Source organism: Stenella coeruleoalba (assembly GCF_951394435.1).
Source record: "Stenella coeruleoalba genome assembly, chromosome: 12".
Classification (NCBI taxonomy): domain Eukaryota; kingdom Metazoa; phylum Chordata; class Mammalia; order Artiodactyla; family Delphinidae; genus Stenella; species Stenella coeruleoalba.
In genome coordinates this window covers 76,809,514-76,828,910 of record NC_137158.1, presented here as the reverse complement: position 1 = coordinate 76,828,910, position 19,397 = coordinate 76,809,514, and the positions used below count along the sequence as shown (strand labels likewise).

The 19,397-nt window shown below is 38.6% G+C and overlaps 1 protein-coding gene across 16 annotated transcripts in view; it reads left to right on the top strand.

The window, feature by feature from the left end:
* Positions 1-19,397, top strand: part of SYNE1 (spectrin repeat containing nuclear envelope protein 1) — a 465,530-nt gene that overhangs the window by 152,677 nt on the left and 293,456 nt on the right. For all 16 annotated transcript variants that reach the window (XM_079939340.1, XM_079939347.1, XM_079939346.1 and 13 more), the window contains 12 exons: positions 2,113-2,209; positions 2,925-3,127; positions 4,935-5,099; positions 5,561-5,713; positions 6,707-6,850; positions 9,092-9,265; positions 11,246-11,404; positions 11,704-11,868; positions 13,626-13,760; positions 16,337-16,495; positions 16,696-16,904; positions 17,556-17,664. In XM_079939340.1, the coding sequence (XP_079795466.1) occupies positions 2,113-2,209; positions 2,925-3,127; positions 4,935-5,099; positions 5,561-5,713; positions 6,707-6,850; positions 9,092-9,265; positions 11,246-11,404; positions 11,704-11,868; positions 13,626-13,760; positions 16,337-16,495; positions 16,696-16,904; positions 17,556-17,664 (1,872 nt within the window). The remainder of the gene's footprint in view (positions 1-2,112; positions 2,210-2,924; positions 3,128-4,934; positions 5,100-5,560; positions 5,714-6,706; positions 6,851-9,091; positions 9,266-11,245; positions 11,405-11,703; positions 11,869-13,625; positions 13,761-16,336; positions 16,496-16,695; positions 16,905-17,555; positions 17,665-19,397) is intronic.

Here is a 19,397-nt window from a genome sequence, read left to right as displayed (position 1 = left end):
CTGACAGACTTTATCTAGATAGCTCACAGCAAAAAAGGTGATTGAGCAGTCCTCCTGCTAAAGTGATTCTAATAGACAAAATAATTTTGTTACTAAATGGAGTTACTCAGGACTCAGAAAAAAAGGGCAAAAATAAATGAAACAAAAATTAAAATAACAAGTAAATTTTCTTTCTTCAAAAATTAATTACCTAGTTTTCCTCATAGGAAAGCTCAAAAACACTTAAATGAATCTTGACATTTATAATATGCTAAAAGCATTCTCCCCACTCCTACCCTAGACCAAAAATGAAACTGGAAATAACTTTTCTCTTATTCAATTATAATGAATTTGTAAACCACTCTAGCAAAAGCATGTGTAAGTCTTAATGTCCAGTATAGGCACTATTTCCCATTTATTTGACACTTTGAACAACTTTTTTTCCATTAGCTTTTTGGAATTTGTGTCCAAACTGAACGGAGACTCTTGTTTTAAACTTTGACAAATATATTTATCTCTTCAGTTTCTTACAGTGTCTTGAACATTAGGTGTAATCTTCCGTTTTTGATCAAACCAGGACCTCCCTATTTGTTAAATTATTCAAAATTTAAATTCTACTAAATTACTCTTTCCCCACTTGCGGAGCAGGCAGAGGTTAAGGGAGTAGGACATTAGGCGAAATCATGAACTAACCAATTCTCATGCAAAAATAATAAAGCGTATTAAAGTTATTGAATAAGGTATTCATCAGGGAACCCCATCCCAGGTAGTTCACAGCTTTCTCTATTCATTATATCTTTGAAGAATAGTTACTATATAAGTAAATGCAAACATAAAATGATATGAAATGTATTTTGTGTGTGTGTGTGTGTGTGTGGTGTGCGGGTCTCTCACTGTTGTGGCCTCTCCCGTTGCGGAGCACAGGCTCCGGACGCGCAGGCTCAGCGGCCATGGCTCACGGGCCCAGCCGCTCCGCGGCATGTGGGATCTTCCCGGACCGGGGCACGAACCCGCGTCCCCTGCATCGGCAGGCGGGCTCTCAACCACTGCGCCACCAGGGAAGCCCGATATGAAATGTATTATATGTATTTTTAATATAATCTTGAAATACTATAAACTTCTATCAATAAAATCTAGGGATGTCTATGAATTTGCTGTATGAATAGTTTTGCCTCTGCACACAAACATTTTGCATCTCCATATTAAGCATTCATCAACATCCTATTCAGGACTTCAGCTGGTTTTTGAAGGCTAATTTTGTATTTTATAATAGTGACACAAAGTATTTTACTGAGTTTACATCATAGGAACTAATTATGCTATTAAAAGAAATTAAGAAGCCTTTGGTAGTGTGTTGTTATCTATAATTACATTAATTTTCTACTTTACAGAAGTAGGAATCATCTCTGAAATAGGAATTATTTCGTATTTCCTGGAGTTAACAATAATAAAACTCACCTAAGGACTTTTTGTATATTCTCAATTTCATAGTATCCGTTTGCTTATAGTAACTCTAATACATATGTAAGTTGCATACAGACATAGATATAGACATGTCTTACCTTTAAGTTTTATACTAGGTAATAGAAATATGACAGCATATGGATAACGTGGATGGAATGTGTGATTATTTAACGTTTTTCTACTTGTAAATATTTTTGTATTTACTTTTTATTTTAAGAAAGTGTGCATTGCATTGTGCCAGTTATTTATAATCTGAAGTTCCTCAGAGTCATGATTCACCAGAATTATTGTTCAAAGAGCAACAGAACCCTACAGCTAAAACACGGTGGGACACTTTACAACCTTGTTCCAAATTTAGTGCTTTTTAAATGGTAGCCCCAGGTTCTCTGCAGAAACTTCTGTCTCTTCTAAAAGCAAACCCTTGGGTGGAGGAGAAATATAATATTTTCTCAAAGTAGGAGTGAATTAGAATTAAAAGTGTAGAATCAAGTTATATTCTCAGAAATAATCAGGTTATTTATGGCAGTTGAATTAATTTGATATTTTTCCGAAGAATGAGGTTGGTAGATTTGGGTAACATATCCGCATACCTATAATGAAGAAAATTGACTTTGGCATGTCTGTGTAAGCCAGTATTGGTTATCGTTTAACCATTCCCTTTTTTTCTAGTCTTTTATAGAAAATAGCAAGTTCTTTGAACAGTATGAAGTGACATACCAGATCTTGAAACAGACAGCTGAGATGTACGTCAAAGCTGATGGTTCAGGTAAAACGCAAGACAGAATTGGTTGCAGTACTGAATACAGCAGAATTTAGAGCCTACAGGTTTCAGTATGATCAAATCATTTTTTTCTCTGCAGACTCTCTGTGTGACCATGCCATTGGCCTGGAAAGCACATACTGGATTCAGTCCCCTTGACTTTGTGCAATGCCTATCCTGTATAATCATATGCCTGTGTGTGTGTATGTCTGTGTGTGTGAGCTTCTAAGAGAGAGGAAAATAAGCATTCTTTTCCTAAATTGTAATGTTCAAACCTATTTTAAATTCCAACGGTTAAAGGCAAAAAGTGGACTGACTTGAATATTATGAAAACTTAAGTTAGTGTAAAGACACAATTGTAAAATATGTCTGTTTCAATTTGCAGATATATCTGTCATATTTGCTGAAAATGAACTACAGCATTTGTGATTATACTATATATGTGTCTGAGTGCATATAAGATGCAAACAAATATATGTCATTTATTGCATCCCATTTATCAGGAATTTTAAATATATCATTGCCTTTAATCTTTATAAATACCTATGAGTAAGGTATAACATGTCCCCAACATTAGCTGAATGTAATTCTAACGTTATATCTGTTGAATTTAAAATCCTAGGAAGAATTAGGAATGCACACCAGTGTATAGACCGTAGAAAAAAGGTGTGGTGGATTTAAAATATAAAATAAGGATTATAGTTTGTTCTATCCGTTTCAGTGGAAGAGGCTGAGAATGTGATGAAATTCATGAATGAAACCACTGTCCAGTGGAGGAACCTCTCAGTGGAAGTCAGGAGCGTGCGCAGCATGCTGGAAGAAGTCATTGCCAACTGGGACCGATATGACAATACCGTGGCTAGTCTTCAGGCTTGGCTAGAGGATGCTGAGAAAATGCTAAATCAGTCAGAACATGCCAAAAAGGTAAGACTGCTTCTTATAAAAGGAAACAAGCACAGGTGAATTTAGAAATAGGAGATTTTCACAGCAAAGTTGTCTAGGGAGCGTTATATATCTGAAAACGTGTTACAAAAATCTTGACCTTGCCTGAAGAGCCTGATTTTCAGGTTATTAAATTATTTTAGACCAAGAGATAGGCTGCTTTATAAAAGTTGTGTTAAAACAGCGTTTGACTTTTGCATTCAGAAGAGCAGTGACCCATGGAGCAGTGGCCAAACCCAATAGGCAGCAGAGGGCGCTGTACACACAGTAAGGTCTGGGCTTGAAGGGGCAGGTCCAGTGCACAGCCTCTGAGGATTTCCTAATTTAAGAGAAGATGAAAACAACTTTGGCTAAAGTAGTACTAAATCTGTGTGATGGCATACACTGGTTCAACAGATGGGTCACTACATTTTTGTCTCTTTGGCTATTCTTTTTGGGATTTTTATCAACCCTCCGTCAACGGTCTTATTCTCGGTAGGAGTGATGTTTTTCCTCCGGTTACAGGAGTGTGTGTTTTTTTGCAAGAGTTAACTGTTTCACTTTAATAACATTTACATTAAAAGATCACATGGAATGGACTGATTTCTGTATATACGCTTCTGAATGGGAGCTTGGTATTTTTCTCATGGAAAAACTATTTATATGTATGTAAAAGATTAAAATGCCAGATTCCCATTAAGAAGTATAGGACTTATATTAGAATTACTGCTTGTCATGCAAGATTGGTTCTTCTGTTACTGTGTTGTACCAGTAGATGTATAATTTTTATGTTTTCCCGTTCTATATTTCATATAGATTAAGTATTTTTGTGTAGCTGAGCAACTGTAACCCACACAGATTTTGGCTTTTCTGATTAGACTGGCAGGGCCCTAGTAGATGTCATGTGTTAATTTCATCCAAGGGACTATACCCACCAGAAACAGAATTGTTCTCATCGATTTATCTAGGAAGTCCTCCTGCACATGGCTTAGGAAATCGATTTTGAGTTCTCTTTGGTGTCCTTGGTTTTTACCGTGGTGTGTATGTGTGTGTATGCACAGGCGCATAGGCATTTAATTCGAAATCAAGCGGAAGCTGTTCCGTAGCCAAGTGTGTAACCTTAAATAAGGAAGGATGTCACTGTATTGTGTTCTTGGCCCAGATCATTTAATTTTTTCCTTCAAGGGTTTATCTCTGTGATTGTTAATTATCTTCATGTACAGTATTCAGATTTTAAAATCAAAAGTTGGGAGTTCCCTGGCGGTCCAGTGGTTAGGACTCTGTGCTTTCACTGCTGAGGCATGAGAGGGCACGTGTTTGATCCCTGGTTAGGGAACTAAGATCCCACAAGCCACGTGGTGCAGCCAAAAATAAAATAAAATAGAATAAAATCAAAAGTAACAGGTCAAACGATTTTTAAGACAGCTACGTATTTCCCTAAAATATTATACCTTTTAGATGACTTTGGCACTGGTATTTACTAGCGTAAAGACTATAGGCACAAGTCCCTTACACTCACAGAAATTCAGCTTTTTCCTCTCTAAAACAGGAATAACAAAATGGTCATCATGTTTTGTTTTGTCTTTAGCAAAAGATATTGCATATATTCTTATAAAAAGACATTCAGCGTTTCTAGTTCATATTTTTGACCTTCTTTATTAAAAATTTCCATTTTGCAAGAAATTTAGGATTCACCTTAAAATTTGCACAAATTTTAGAGCAAAGATATTTCCCTGAGTCTGGCTACTTTCGTATCATTTATTAACTTTTGGTGTATGGTTTACAGTAGTGTGCATTGTTTCTTGTGTAGGATTTTTTTCGAAATTTGCCTCATTGGATACAGCAGCACACTGCCATGAACGATGCTGGCAATTTTCTGATTGAAACATGTGATGAGATGGTTTCCCGTGATCTCAAACAGCAGTTACTGTTGCTAAATGGACGATGGAGAGAGTTGTTTATGGAAGTCAAGCAAGTATGTTTTTCAGATCTATTTATGCCTAGAACATGGGTGCGTCATAAATGTGATCAACAGTCCGTTTACAGACTCTTTTATGGTTATAGCATGGGCTTATTAAGGCAGAGTACAGATGTGTTTAGAACCGTTATGTTTATATTTGGTCCTTTATTCTTTCCCATTTGTAATGGAGGCACATAACAGAAATGTAAAGCTTGATTAAGGATTATGTTGACATATGGAACCTACTTATATGGAATGATTCATGCATCAAATCATAATTTGTTGCTTCTCTGCTAGTTCCTTTCTTCTTTTCACAGTATTTGGACTAACTTCAAGTGTATCTAAAATAAGAATCAGGAATTAGAGTCTTTCCTACCACCTAACCATTCCAGAGAGTATGTAGAAGGGAAAGTTACAAACTTCCAGAGTCTTGGCCTAATGGCTTTCGATGTTGCCCCCCTCCCTTTTCTTAACAGTATGCTCGAGCTGATGAGTTGGACAGAATGAAGAAAGAATACACAGATTGTGTTACTACCCTGTCTGACTTTGCAACTGAAGCCCTTAGGAAACTTTCAGAGCCCTTAGAAGTCTCTTTGATTAATGTCAAATTATTAACTCAAGACTTAGAGGTGAGCTGATTTTCTAGAACACAAAGTGAAAAACGAATTCTATTGTGAATAGAAAGATCAGTGAGGTTACTTAGGCCATTGCAAAAGCTGTTTCTGTGTCTCCTTGACATCATTTGACATGTGTACATATCCTGATTTGCACCTCTCATAAAAAAATTTATTTGAATTTTTTGAAGAGGTTTATTGACCGACTTCAAAATAGTATTTTAATTGAGATTTTTTTATTTTCTACAATCAAATTATAAAGTACTAGGAAAAAGCAGACGTCTGGAGTTAACACCTCTACATAAATGCCTCCAGTGATAAAGGATTTGCTAAATGAATTGTGCTGTTTACATATTTTGAATACCCTTCAGCTCTCAAAAATGAAGTAATGGAAGAATATTAATGACATAGAAAGGCTTTTCCAATATACTATTAAGTAAGGAAAGCAAAAATAGTATCATCTTTTTTTGTAAAAATAAAAAATGGGTGTAAACACACACAGGAAAAATACTAATTTTGTTCAGTAATTTTAGCAGAGCCTTGTGGTGGTAAGGATGTTGGCTCTGGTGTGAGAAGACTGTATTACATTTTCTTTAACGTGTTATCTCTAATTTATAAATTTCTACAATGACAATGTATTACTTTTTTTAAAGAAAAAGTTTCATTTTTAAAATCAGAGGAATTGCCCCAAATTGTTAACATGCATTTACCTGATATAATGTTTCCATACTACATTAACATATGTATTTTGAAAGTGTAAAGAGTACCTCAGTTTATCTTTAGGTTAGCTTAAGGATTATGGTGACTTTTAAAGGAAACATTTACTTGTATGATATTACTATATATCATATATTAGTAATGAAGGGAAGTAGTCATTGGAATCGCCAAAAGATGATGACAGGTCTAGAGTTTTATTCAGTGCATACTGATTTGTGTCCAGTTGTCAGATCTTGAAATTAAGAGGCAATGTATCATGTGGTAATGTAGCTGTTTCAATGATTCATGTAGGATATTGAGCAGAGGGTGCCTGTGATGGACGCTCAGTATAAGATGATTACAAAGACAGCACACCTCATTAGCAAAGAGATCTCCCAAGAAGAAGCTAACGAAATGTTTGCAACCATGTCTGGGCTCAAAGAGCAGCTAACCAAGGTGGGAAAATATTTTAAAGCATGACACTCTATGCAGGACCAACACTGCCTCCAGCTCACCTTACTCGTTCTCTGTCATCATGTGCAAATCATTTACTTGTTAGCAGATCATGTTTTTATTTCTTATTGGGATCCTTCATCTAGTAACTTTGTCATGAGTTTTAAAAATGAAACTATGGAGCTGATACCAAGCATTACCTTTATTAATTTAGAAGTACTAGTAGCTGTATTTTATAGAAAGATAGACCTCCTCTGGGAGGACAGAGGACCAACTGAAAGCCATAAAACAAAGAGGGAAGCAAGGGGAGAAGAATAGGAAGAAGAAGGGGGAGGAGGACATCATATATTTAAATGAGAAAGAATTCCCAAATACCTTTTATTGAGATGTATTTGACATACGTCCACTCTAAGATTATTTATGGTATTTTTCGCTTACACAGCCACAATGCAGTGAAAATTCTCCCTCTTCATCTCACAGAGCTACCTTGGATTCAAGATAGATACATTTATGCCACTTCTGTGCAGGAAGCTCAGTGAATATCACGCACTAGCCATAAGCCTTTTCTGTTCTATTGAGGGATTTTCCTTAAGAGTTTGGAAGTTTCACTGGGATTTTTTATCTATCTGAAGTTGAATTTTATGAAGATGATACTGTGGCAAAGTCCACTTAGATTTTGTAATTAATATCTGGTAAAAGAAAAGAGTGATTATATAAGTGAATGGAAAAATTTCATCATGAAGAATTGGACAACAAAGGAAAAAATAGCAGAAAACCCTGTTAATTAGGAGAGGAAAAGTAGAAAGAGAATAGCCAATATGAAACCAGCTGTGGAGAATTAATGAAAGAGAGGAATAAGTGAGATAGATGAAAATAAGAAGAATCATGGCCATGAAAGATAAGAAAATTTTGTCCAACTGGTATATAGTAGAATGGCAATTTTAAATTCTTTCAAGCAATCAAGTTAAGATTATTTATAAAGATTGGGTACAATTTGGAGTCAACAACTTGTAACCTTCAAGCAGCCTTTAGAGCCCTGTCTTGGGCTAGCACATCTTAGCCTAGGTCGGGTTTAGTGATTTACGGAAACTTCTGAGAAAGCAAAGTACTCTTTTAGACACACGTGAGTCATCATGCTTTCTTAATTGCTGCGTTAGACGTAGCATCTTGGTACGTTTCCTGTTGTATCCAGGGAAGACTTCTAAAGCACACTGATTTTTATACATGTCAGCAGATTCTCTTTATTTTGTTCAGTAATTTTAGCTGAGCCTTGTGGCGATAGGACAGGAGCGTTCTTTAGATGATTTTCTCCTTCAGGCAGTGCATCCAAGAGCATGAGAATAATTATAATGTAAGGAAAAGAACAAAGGGTCTACTAGTGAGTACTTAATTTCCTTTCTTGGTTTCCAAAAGTAATGCTTTGGGAGAAACTCTAAATAAAATGAGGGGGACGGGAAGTTCTTGCAGGATCGTATGAGGTGCTGGATTCCGACATAAATGTGACAAGGCTGGATTCGACATAAATGTGACTTTATGGAGATCTTCATCTCCAGGAGCTCATCATGAAGATAAAGACAATGCAGGTGTATAAACGAACAGCATTTTTTTAAAAGACAAGTAACAGATGACGGCTGGGCCAGTTCAGACTAGAGAGACATGTTCTTGCGTGAGAACCTTTGTGAATAAGTTTGTATATGACGTGAGCGCTTGTCATGAGTGGGATGTTGATAGGGGAAGAGTAGCAAAGTGTGGAGCTAAGAGGAGGTTAGGAAAGCACAGGGCCTCTCTGGGAAGAATGAGTCAACACGTTTGTAAGTTTGTCTACGGTTAAGGTATCAGGTAGTAGAGTTCTTGAAAATAAAGTTGGAAGGTACAAGTTGGTCTAGATAATGTAATTCATGACTGTCTTAGGTCAGCTTCTGAGGCCAGAGGGAAGATGGGTTTCAGAGTTTATGAAGTGGAATTTGATGCCATCTGGCTCACCAACATCATTTAGATGAGCAAGTGCTATCCAGATGGATGATTTAGATGAATTTTCATGAGAAAACTCCATAGCATTTACTTGTCTCAGTGGTATAGCAGTAGTATTTTTTTTTACATCAAAATTTAATAATACACAGGAAATACTAAAGAATGTCACTGGAGCTCTGTAAGCCCAAAATGACCCTATCCTGAAGAAAACATTCCTGAGAGCTATGGTCCTTAATGGGCTTTAATGGCATTTTTGTCTTTGCAATTTTAAAGGTCAAAGACTGTTACTCTCCGCTCCTTTATGAGTCCCAGCAGCTGCTGTTACCGTTGGAAGAATTAGAAAAGCAGATGACGGTCTTTTATGACTCACTTGGGAAAATCGATGAAATGATGACAGTTCTTGAGCACGAGGCACAGTCAAGTGCTCTTTTTAAACAGAAACGTCAGGTAAGGAAAAGCCCCCTTCAGGAGATGGAGTTCATTTAATGCGTGTGTGATAAGACTGAGGTGCATATGATGATAGGAATTCAGTGACAGGACAAGAAACCTTTTTCTAGACTAGTACTGGCAACTCAAAACAAAAACACATGTCTAAAGATGAAAACCCTATCCACCATAGATAAAATAAAAATTTTATATCTCTCCCGATACTTATATATAGGTATATTATACAGATAAAATTTTACAGATAAATTTTAAATTGTATCTATTTAGCTATATAAAAAAATAAATAATTGCATTCCATTTCTAGCCAGTATCTATCATTTGTGTCTTACGAGATCTTTTCTTGCCTCTAGGACTAAAAGGCAATATCCTCATAAAATTGACCTCATGAAAATGACCATAAAATTCGAAATATATTTGGAGTACTAACCATTTTTCTTTGTCTTATTTTTAGTAAGCAGATCTGTATGCAGAACAGCCTCCTACTGAGTGTGCAGTTAATTCACTTATTTAGTTGGTTTATTATAAATCAACTTATGCATCAGAGGAGGGTGAAACTGATGGGTAAAAGGTTTGCCACCGTTGTCATCGAAATAGATTCATGGAAGGGAGGCAGTGTCACTTAGCAGAAAGAGCAGAGAGTATCTGACGTGAGTCAGACAGGTATTCAGATCTGATACAGCAAATTACAAAGCCTTGATTAGCTTTATTTCCTCACCTTAAAATGGGGGTGGTAGTACTAAGTCGAGAACTTCTCGTGGAGGTTACATTAGATATTCTATGATGTGACTAACCCATTAGAGCACATACTCTATAGCCGGTGGCAACTAATATTTATTATTAGTATTATTAATGGTAAGCCAAAATGATTATGCCACCAAGCCCTATTTTAATGGGTTCTCATTACATTGGATAAAAATTGTTTTTCATTTCGAAGTCACAGTGCCATTTCTTACGTTCCCAAATTGCTATAAGTTGCCGTCAAAGAATCGTTCTATGATTAAAATTGTATTTGATATATTAATAATAATAAATATTAATAATACTTAATAAGAGTTTGCTAACATATGTTACTCTTTTATCTCCTAAATCTTCAAAAGGAAAAAGTGTATCCTTGCTCTGTTTTCCCAAAACAAAACAGAAACCTTGCTCTTAATAATTGCATCCAAGTTACCCAAACTGGTATCCAAATAACCAGTTTGAAATATTTTTTCAAAGCAATTAAGGATGTTGAAGTGCAAATGGTATAGATTCAAGTCAAAAAATGACTGCTTGCCTCGGGCTGAGCTGAATAGCTTCCATGCTGTCTAGCAAATTGCCAGGATCCTACGTTACAATCAGAGATGGAAGGGCCTGTGAGTCACCATTGCTTCTCATCTGCAAATGTGTGACAGTTGCCAAGTCTTCCCAGGCCCTTTGGTCTGCTGCCTTTTTTGTTAGGATCCGGGGTCCACCATTTTATTAATGAGGTTGATAGCTTTGGAACCTTAGGAATTCAAATGTTGTGTATTTTAGGGTACAGAATGATTTATAATCTGCTGCGTCTGACTTTCAGTAAAGTATTTATAATGTGCATTGGTATTAAATGTATTAAGTCAGATTATAACCTGTTGTGTAGATTGATTTCATAATTGTCCTTTCAATAAATTATGGGCCTGTTAGTTGGAGGAATGCAGGTACTAGGCAGATAGCAATTTTGATGCTCTGTCATCCTCCGGATGTTATTAAGATGGGCATGAAATGTAAAAAAATTCAGAAAACTCAATGTGACATTTAAATGCCTCGTGTAAAAAGCACTGACTTCAGTGATTGCTTAAAATCGTGCTCTTCTGAAAAGCAATACTTCTCTGTACTTTCGATTTCACTCACTGCTGATTAAAAGCCTAAAAGCTATATAATGCAGTTCTTATTGTTTTGTAATGGTTACTCTCTTTCTTTCTTGCCCTTTTAAATACTGTTGTTGTGGGTTTCCTTTCCCTGTAGGAACTGTTAGCTTGTCAAGAAAGCTGTAAGAAAGCCATGACCCAAGTTGAGAAAGGCAGTCATAGTGTTCAGAAGTTTGTGACTTTGAGCAACGTGCTGAAGCATTTTGATCAGACAAAGCTACAGAGAAAGATTGCAGATGGGCACGTTGCTTTTCAGGTAAGTTCTCTGCCTGCTTTAGAGATGTGAACTAGGGAAAATTCCAAGAAGGAGGACATGGAATCATCGCGTTTCATGTCTTCACTCTTGGTAAATGCTTCATCTACTGGTGTTTGGAAACCAATAATTTTACTTCTGCTTTCTCTAATATTAATTAATATTTAAGCGGGTTGATTATTCTCATCATAATGAAATGTATTCTTTCCAAGTGTTTTTTGAAAGAAACAATACTCTTTCACAAAATGATATTTTCAATAATGAGAGATCAGTATCCCATTATGATTATTTTTTCCATCAAGAATATGGTAAAGAGAACTGGAGATTGGAAGAAACATGTGGAAACCAACAGCCGCTTGATGAAGAAGTTTGAGGAGTCTCGAGCAGAGTTGGAGAAGGTGCTGAGGATCGCTCAGGAGGGCATGGAGGAAAAGGGGAATCCAGAAGACCTCCTGAAGAGACACACCGTGAGTGCATCCCGTGCGGGCCCTTGACCTAGAGGCGTGGGAAGACCATCTTGGAGGAAAAATAAGAAGAGCATAAAGATCTAATACAGAGAAGGAGAGAGAGAAAGAGAGAGACAGAGGGAGAGAGTGGGAAGAAGAAGACAGAGGATGAGGAAGTGGCGGGGGGAAAGAGGAGGGGGGAGGGGAGGGGGGAGAAATGAGTTAGGAAGGAAGAAACTTTTTACATATGAGACCCACAGAAATGGCAGCAAAAAGAACCTCAAGAGCAGTTGATGAGCTGCCTTATAATTGACCATTCTTAAGCCCCTGGGGTAGTAGAGAATCACGGGATAAATAATTCAGGCTCTCCAAACTACTAATTCATTATTTAACTGAAAAACTCTTTCATAACTAACGTCTTCTTTTTAAGAGATAACTTTAGGTGGATGGCTATGTCTTTGTGCTCATTTCATAAATCTACCGTATCACAGTATAACCATGTCACTTGAAATTCGGCAGCTGATCTACAACTTGACCCAGTATTGTGAAGCCATCTCCTTGTTAATCATACTCATTTAAATCATGTCAGTATTGCAGATATGAATAATCTGTTAAATGGTGTATGGAGATGATGGGCCCTCGGAGAACATATATTTTGAGTTACGTTTCCTGAAATTTCAGTGGATATTTGTATAAAACACACTCTCAAAGGACGAGTGCAATGTATTTGTGATGTGGCTGACTGGATTTAGGGTTAAGGTCTGTGACCATCCAACATCTCGTTCAAGTTTATACACCTCTACTGTGCGGTACTTTCTTTTGAATCACTGTTGTTTCAAAATACCTCTGCACACATAATCCTGAGACTTTGTGAGACTTAGTCATGTGACTTTGTGAGACTTAGTCATGTGTATTTGTGCACATGTTGTATCTGTCTGCTTGGGCTACCATCAAAAATACACAGGCTGGGTGGCTTAAGCAACAGGGATTTATTTTCTCAGTTCCGGAAACTAGAAGTCTATGATTAGGGTACTAGCCTGGCTGTGTTCTGGTGAGGATTCTTCCTTATGTGCAGATGGTCACCTTCTCGCTGTGTCCTCACATGGCAGAGAGTAAGATCTTTAATGCCTCTCCTTATAAGGGCACTAATTCCTTCATGAGGGACCCATCTTCATGACCTCATCTAAACCTAATCACCTCCCCAAGGTCCCACCTTCAAATATCATTACCTTGCAGGTTAGGGCTTCGACATGTGAATTTGTTGGGACGGGATGGTGGCGGGGGGGCAACACAATTCAGTCCACAGCATGTGTGCTCGTGTGTGTGCTTGGTGTGAACACAGAAATGGCTCATAATGAACCAGCAAGGTCTGGAACACGTTGCCATTAGGGAGTGAGGAGGGATTGTGAGGATTAGTCCTGGCTTCTACTCAGCTCTTCTTTTACCAGAGAGGAACGAAAACCCTATCACTGTGGGATCAAGGTTTTAAGATCTCTCTCATTGGCTTTCTAGAATATTCTACCAAATGTGAAAACTGCAAAGATTTTTTTCTAAAACATGAAAAGCCCTAGTTGAATCAGATATGGTGATTTCTGACTCATAACTGTAGATAATTATAGTTAGTTCCTGAAAGAAAAATGGTAGTTGCCCAGAAGGTTTGAAGAGGGCAGCAGCTGGCTAAGAGGCTTGTTTAGCAGTGTGACTCCTTCACTGTCTAGTGTGTGACACTGCCTTTATCTGCCCAACACTCTTGACCACTTTCCCCCTCTCCACGCCAGGAGTTTTTCAGTCAGCTGGATCAGAGGGTGCTCAACGCTTTCCTGAAAGCTTGTGACGAGCTCACCGACATTCTCCCTGAGCAGGAGCAACAGGGCCTGCAGGAAGCCGTTAGAAAGCTCCACAAACAGTGGAAGGTGAGTCAGGACAACATGGGGGTGTCGTGTGTCTTGGATGATGGGCGAGAGCGTGAGGGTGTGAAGGTTCAATTGTCAGAGAAATTTAGAAATCAGGGAAAGTTGTCATAGTTACTTTTCCCATTGAAAAAGCTGAACTTGAATAAAACAGGATAAAATATGATAGAATTTGGTTATTCCTATTTTTAAGTAGCATCAGTTTTATCATAGTACTTACGAGTATTCTTTTTCTTTTCCTGATTATTTTTGGGGGCAGGAACATCAAGGTGTTTAACTTTTTCAGCAACATTTCTTAAACTCTTCCCATCCTAGTTATGTTAGGTATGCTACTGAAATTACAAGAAATATTTCTCATTTCAGTAGCATACCTAACATAATATCTACATTGTATATGTATATAAGTATATGTAATTGAAGTTTTCAAGGATTTTGCCATCTGGTTTAGCTTGTTATGATTTGAAACATATAAATAAAAACATTGATGTTAAGGATTCAATGATGAACAAAGCATATTCCTTTTCCCCCAAAGAGCTTAGATTCCAGTAAGGGAGATGATTAGTTGCAAAATAATAAAAGTATAATATATAATAAGTCCCCCAAAATATATTGTGTAGGCAATATATTGATGAAAGCTTTGAAAGAAAGAAGTGGGTCCACTTGGAGAGGGGAAAACAATGAAGCAGATAATTAGTTTTGAGCTAAGACCTTAAAGAAGCAACAGATCTGGGGGCGATGGGGACAAAGAAAGAAAACCGGAGGGTGTGCCAGTGGGGACGCAGGGATCCACGGGTTCAGCCTGACTGGAGTGTCGTGCGCGGGGCCTGTCCGTGGAAGCCGACTTGAGAATCTGCATGTCAGGGGAAGCAGCTGCAGGAGAACAGAGACCCTTTGAAGCTGTCGTCCTTGAGGCGGACTGGAGGAAGCTGCTCGAGCAGCAGGTTCACAGTGCTGCTGTGAGGGAGTATTGAGCGGTGAATCTCATATGTACTAGAGGAAGGAGTCACGGGGTTCAGAAGATAGGCAGCTGGAACACTCTCTATCAGGTTGTGTTATTGATACTTTCTGGATTTTTTTTTAAACTTTTTTTATTTTGGCTGCGTTGGGTCTTCATTGCTGCACACGGGCTTTCTCTAGTTGCGGCGAGCGGGGGCTACTCTTGGTGGTGGTGCGCGGGCTTCTCATTGCAGTGGCTTCTCTCATTGTGGAGCACGGGCTGTAGTGTGCAGGCTCAGTAGTTGTGGCTTGTGGGCTCTAGAGTGCAGGCTCAGTAGTTGTGGTGCACGGGCTTAGTTGCTCCATGGCATGTGAGATCTTCCGGGACCAGGGATCGAACCCCTGTCCCCTGCATTGGCAGGCGGATTCTTAACCACTGCGCCACCAGGGAAGTCCCCGGATTTCTTTTTTTTAATCTCATTAATGTAGACTAAAAAAATCAGTCCTTTGCATAGGAAAAACACAGTTAAAGAAATCCTTTTTTAAAAAATAACAAGGACCTACTGTATAGCACAGGGAACTATAATCAATATTTTATAATAAACTATAAGGTAAAAAAAATCTGAAAAAAAGAGATATATATGTATGTATAACTGAATCACTTTGCTGTACACCCGAAACTAACACAATGTTGTAAATCAACTCTGCTTCAATAAAAATTAAAAGAAAGAAATCCCTTTTTACTTGCTCAATTTGAAAATTAAAAAAAATAAGATGTCTAAAGAAATCCAGGCTTTTTAAGATGTTTTTGCAGCCTAATATTATCATATATGTACTATGGAATAGGGACTATAATTGAAGGCTGTATTTTACTTGACATACACACACACTTTTAAGCTCTCTAGGATATAATCTGTCCTGTTCTTTCCAAAGCCCTAACTCATTTTCCTCATCAGTTATCTCAGTGTTTTATTTTAAAGATAATCTTTTAAATCCATAGGAGACAGGTTGGCTAAAATTAAATTGTAGGACTGAAGGTAGTGATGAAGCTTATGTTTGTATCAAAGAAGAATGTAAAAAGTTTCACGTTGTTCGCGTGCCGGCTTGCTCGTTTTCTCAGTGTATGCTCCGAGGAAAAGAAGACATGGCAGGTGGTCGGAGCTGTGGGCTGCTTAATCCTGGCTTTTTCACTGATTATGTTTCCTTGAGTTCCTTCCCTTGTGTAGTGAGTATAATATCTGTCCTTCCTACCTCACAGGGCTGTTGAGAAAATTTAAAGGGACACATGCTAGGAAGAGGGTATGTGGAATCAGTGTGTGATTTAAATTTAGATTCACGTCGAGTTTTTCTACTTAACCCTGAGCCTCAGTGGTCTAATCTTTAAAATAGGAACATTAATACCGTGTGGGGCTGTTGTTAAAGTTAAGCAGAATAATCACTGTGGAAACACACAACTAACAGCAGGCTGAAAAGATTTTCTGTGGTCCTGGTACTTGGAAAAATACAAAGCACAGCAGCCCGATGGAGACAATAGGTATTAAATCATATTGGTCCTAAAGGGACTATTTCAGGTTTCCTGCCACGTCAGTTGGAAATGTACAGAAATGGTATCTTATCTTTCGGAATCGTCCCATGGCATGTAGGATCTTCAAGGAGAAGCTCCATATCATTTGCTTCACCTGAAGATCGAGGTGGAGAAGAACATGTTTTTAGCGTCTGTAGAAGAATGCAGAGCTGAGCTGGACCGAGAGACCAAGCTGGTGCCCCAGGAAGGCAGCGAAAAGATCATCAAAGAGCACAGGGTACGTCCCGCACACCTGAGTGCAGCCCCTCGAAGTCACAATGTTCCTTCAAGCATAGACCTGATACTTTCATTTGGGTCTGAAAACACTCAATAGCTTAATTACTTTATACTGCTAGACTAGATGAGTATCTGCTATGAAAATTTGAAAGTCTTGTGTGGATTCTCACAGGGATTATAAAAACGTTTATTGCTCATTAGATCTTCTTCAGTGACAAGGGTCCTCATCATCTCTGTGAGAAAAGGTTACAGCTTATTGAAGACCTGTGTCTGAAACTCCCAGTCCGGGACGCTGTACGGAACACGCCTGAGACCTGTCACGTGACACTCAAGGAGCTCAGAGCTGCCATTGACAGCACCTACGCGAAGCTGGTGGAAGACCCAGACAAGTGGAAGGACTACACCAGCAGGTAGTCTTGGGGTTGTTCCCAGAGAAGGATGTGGTCTTTCCTAATTCCGTTAATTCAAACATCTTTGCAAAACAAGCCATGATGTATGTTTCATCTCACGCAAGAAAGATAATCAGATGGTACAATTGTGTTCATGCTCTGATACAGAAATGCCTCATTTAATTTAAAGAATGAGTTTCAGTCAGAAACAGGGTGAAGCACTTTACTTCCAAGTGTCCCAGATGTTGCCTCTTTGAAGCAAAATTAGGCAATCCCTTTCTCCCCGATTTCCTCACGTCCCTCAAAAGGGACATCTGCCTCTTTGGGTTTCTGTCTCACTCAGGTGGAGACACGTAAGGCCAGACCTCAGGTAGTACCTTCCCCACTCGCAGGTGCCCAGGCTCTAGGACACACCCTCCTCCACCGCCGAGGTCCATCCGCTCTGCCTTCTCGTTCCTTCAAGTGCCTGAGCACAGGGGCAGCCATTCCTGTGGAAGGGACCATTGCCGGGAAATTTGTTAATCAGTTTGCTAATCAATCGAATGAAATCTGTTAACCAATTTTCTGATCAGTTGATTGTTAAATTTCCATAAATAAATTCAAAATAGAAAATGTATTCTAACCATGGGGATATTTTCTCCCTTTAATAAGAAAATACCTGTGTTATTTCAGAATTTCTGAGTTCTCCTCTTGGATATCTGCAAAGGAGACCCAGTTGAAGGGGATTAAGAACAAGGCCATCGATACTGCCAACAACGGAGAGGTTAAACGTGCTGTAGAGGTAAGTTCTGGGCCATTTTTTGTTATTAGAAAATATCCATGAATAAAAAAATAATGATAACAGTCTAACTGACTTTTTCTTTCTATGAAGAAATTAACTTCCTGAAAATTGTCTTAAAATAAGTTTTCTCCTGGTACTGTGGAGAACTGCAGGGGTTTTTTCTATGGAATCATGTTAGCCTTGAGATTTAGTCATGCTCAGTGGTGCCTCTAATGCATCGTTAGCTAATGGGGATCCTGAGAGGAAAATTGCACGCATGGGTGTACAACACAGCAGAGATTTAAGGACTGTCCTAGAAAACAAGAACCCTAGAGGTTTTTATACATTTTCACCTACTCAAAAGACAGGTTATAGAAAATCAGGGAATTGGGCAAGGTCTCTAAGCATCATTTCTATGTCACTTTCAGCCTGGATTGGGTCAGCCTCTGTGAGCATGAGTACCGCCTGATAAACCCAGCCAGGGCAGCAGAACCTCAGGCCTGATAAACCCAGCCAGGGCAGCAGAACCTCAGGCCCGAACCCAGCCAGGGCAGCAGAACCTCAGGCCTGATAAACCCAGCCAGGGCAGCAGAACCTCAGGCCCGAACCCAGCCAGGGCAGCAGAACCTCAGGCCCGAACCCAGTTTGCATTCTGTGAATGGCGCACAGCAATCCTCTCGCTCTTGGGTTGGCTCTTGGTTTTGTAGACACATGCTATGGTGAACATTCTTTATCTTTCAGCATTTTGCACCCTTGCAAGTCACAGAGTTGCTGTTAATGAGAATTTATTTCCTTTCTATTCCTATCCTCTGATTTCCATTTTTTCCTGTTAAATTTATAATCCCCTTAAATGCTAACGGTACTCAACGATATCATGCTACACCTGTAGAAGCATATGTATGTTTGCTATTGGTTGCTGTTACAGAACCAAAACAATTCACATCTTAGAACGAAGAAATCACTTGCTTCTAAAACCAACCATTTTCCTCCATATGCATCTGCCCTGTAAGACCCTCTTGTAGCAGTTGGAGGCCCACAGCTCTCATCTACCCAAAGCTGGTGTAGGAGGGAGAGGCTGCCCCAGTCACCATTGCCCTGGTCCCTAGACCTACAAGGGCTGCGGCCCGGAGTCTTTCTGGCATCGTCTTGGCCAGTCAGCTCTCCCTTCCTGGATTACAGCTGAGCTCCTGTCTGTGCTTCTTTCTGTCTAGGGTATTCACTTCCAAAAATTAACCACAATGAGGCATAAAATATGAGTTAATGAAGTTAAAATAAATCTTTAGGGCATCTGTTATAACATTCAACAAGTAAATTCTTCAACAAGAGAAATCCACTAATTTAAAAAAGGACTCTTTCTTTTTTTTTTCTTCAAAAAAATACTGCGTTCCTTCCAGCTCACAGAAAATAAGGTGACAAAGTATATAATTCCCAATTTCACATATTCTTCTACGGTACTTTTAGAAGCATCTTTGTTGTGATCAAGGAAATATATAGACATCTAATTTTGGAGGTAATTTTTTGGCACAGAGAGTACTGATTTTACACATTGGGTGTTGGAGTTGGGGAAACATTTCTTTCTAGCACTTGTAGACTTTGTTACAGATGTGAACAAAAAGTGAAATAAGCAGGCATTCCCTTGGTGAGTGAATGCCTGGCTCTCCTACCTCCACCTGACAAACCTTCTTAGGTTGAGTACTTTCTTGCTGGAAAGTTATGATTCACAGTTGTATTTTGTACATCAAAGGTGTTCTTTC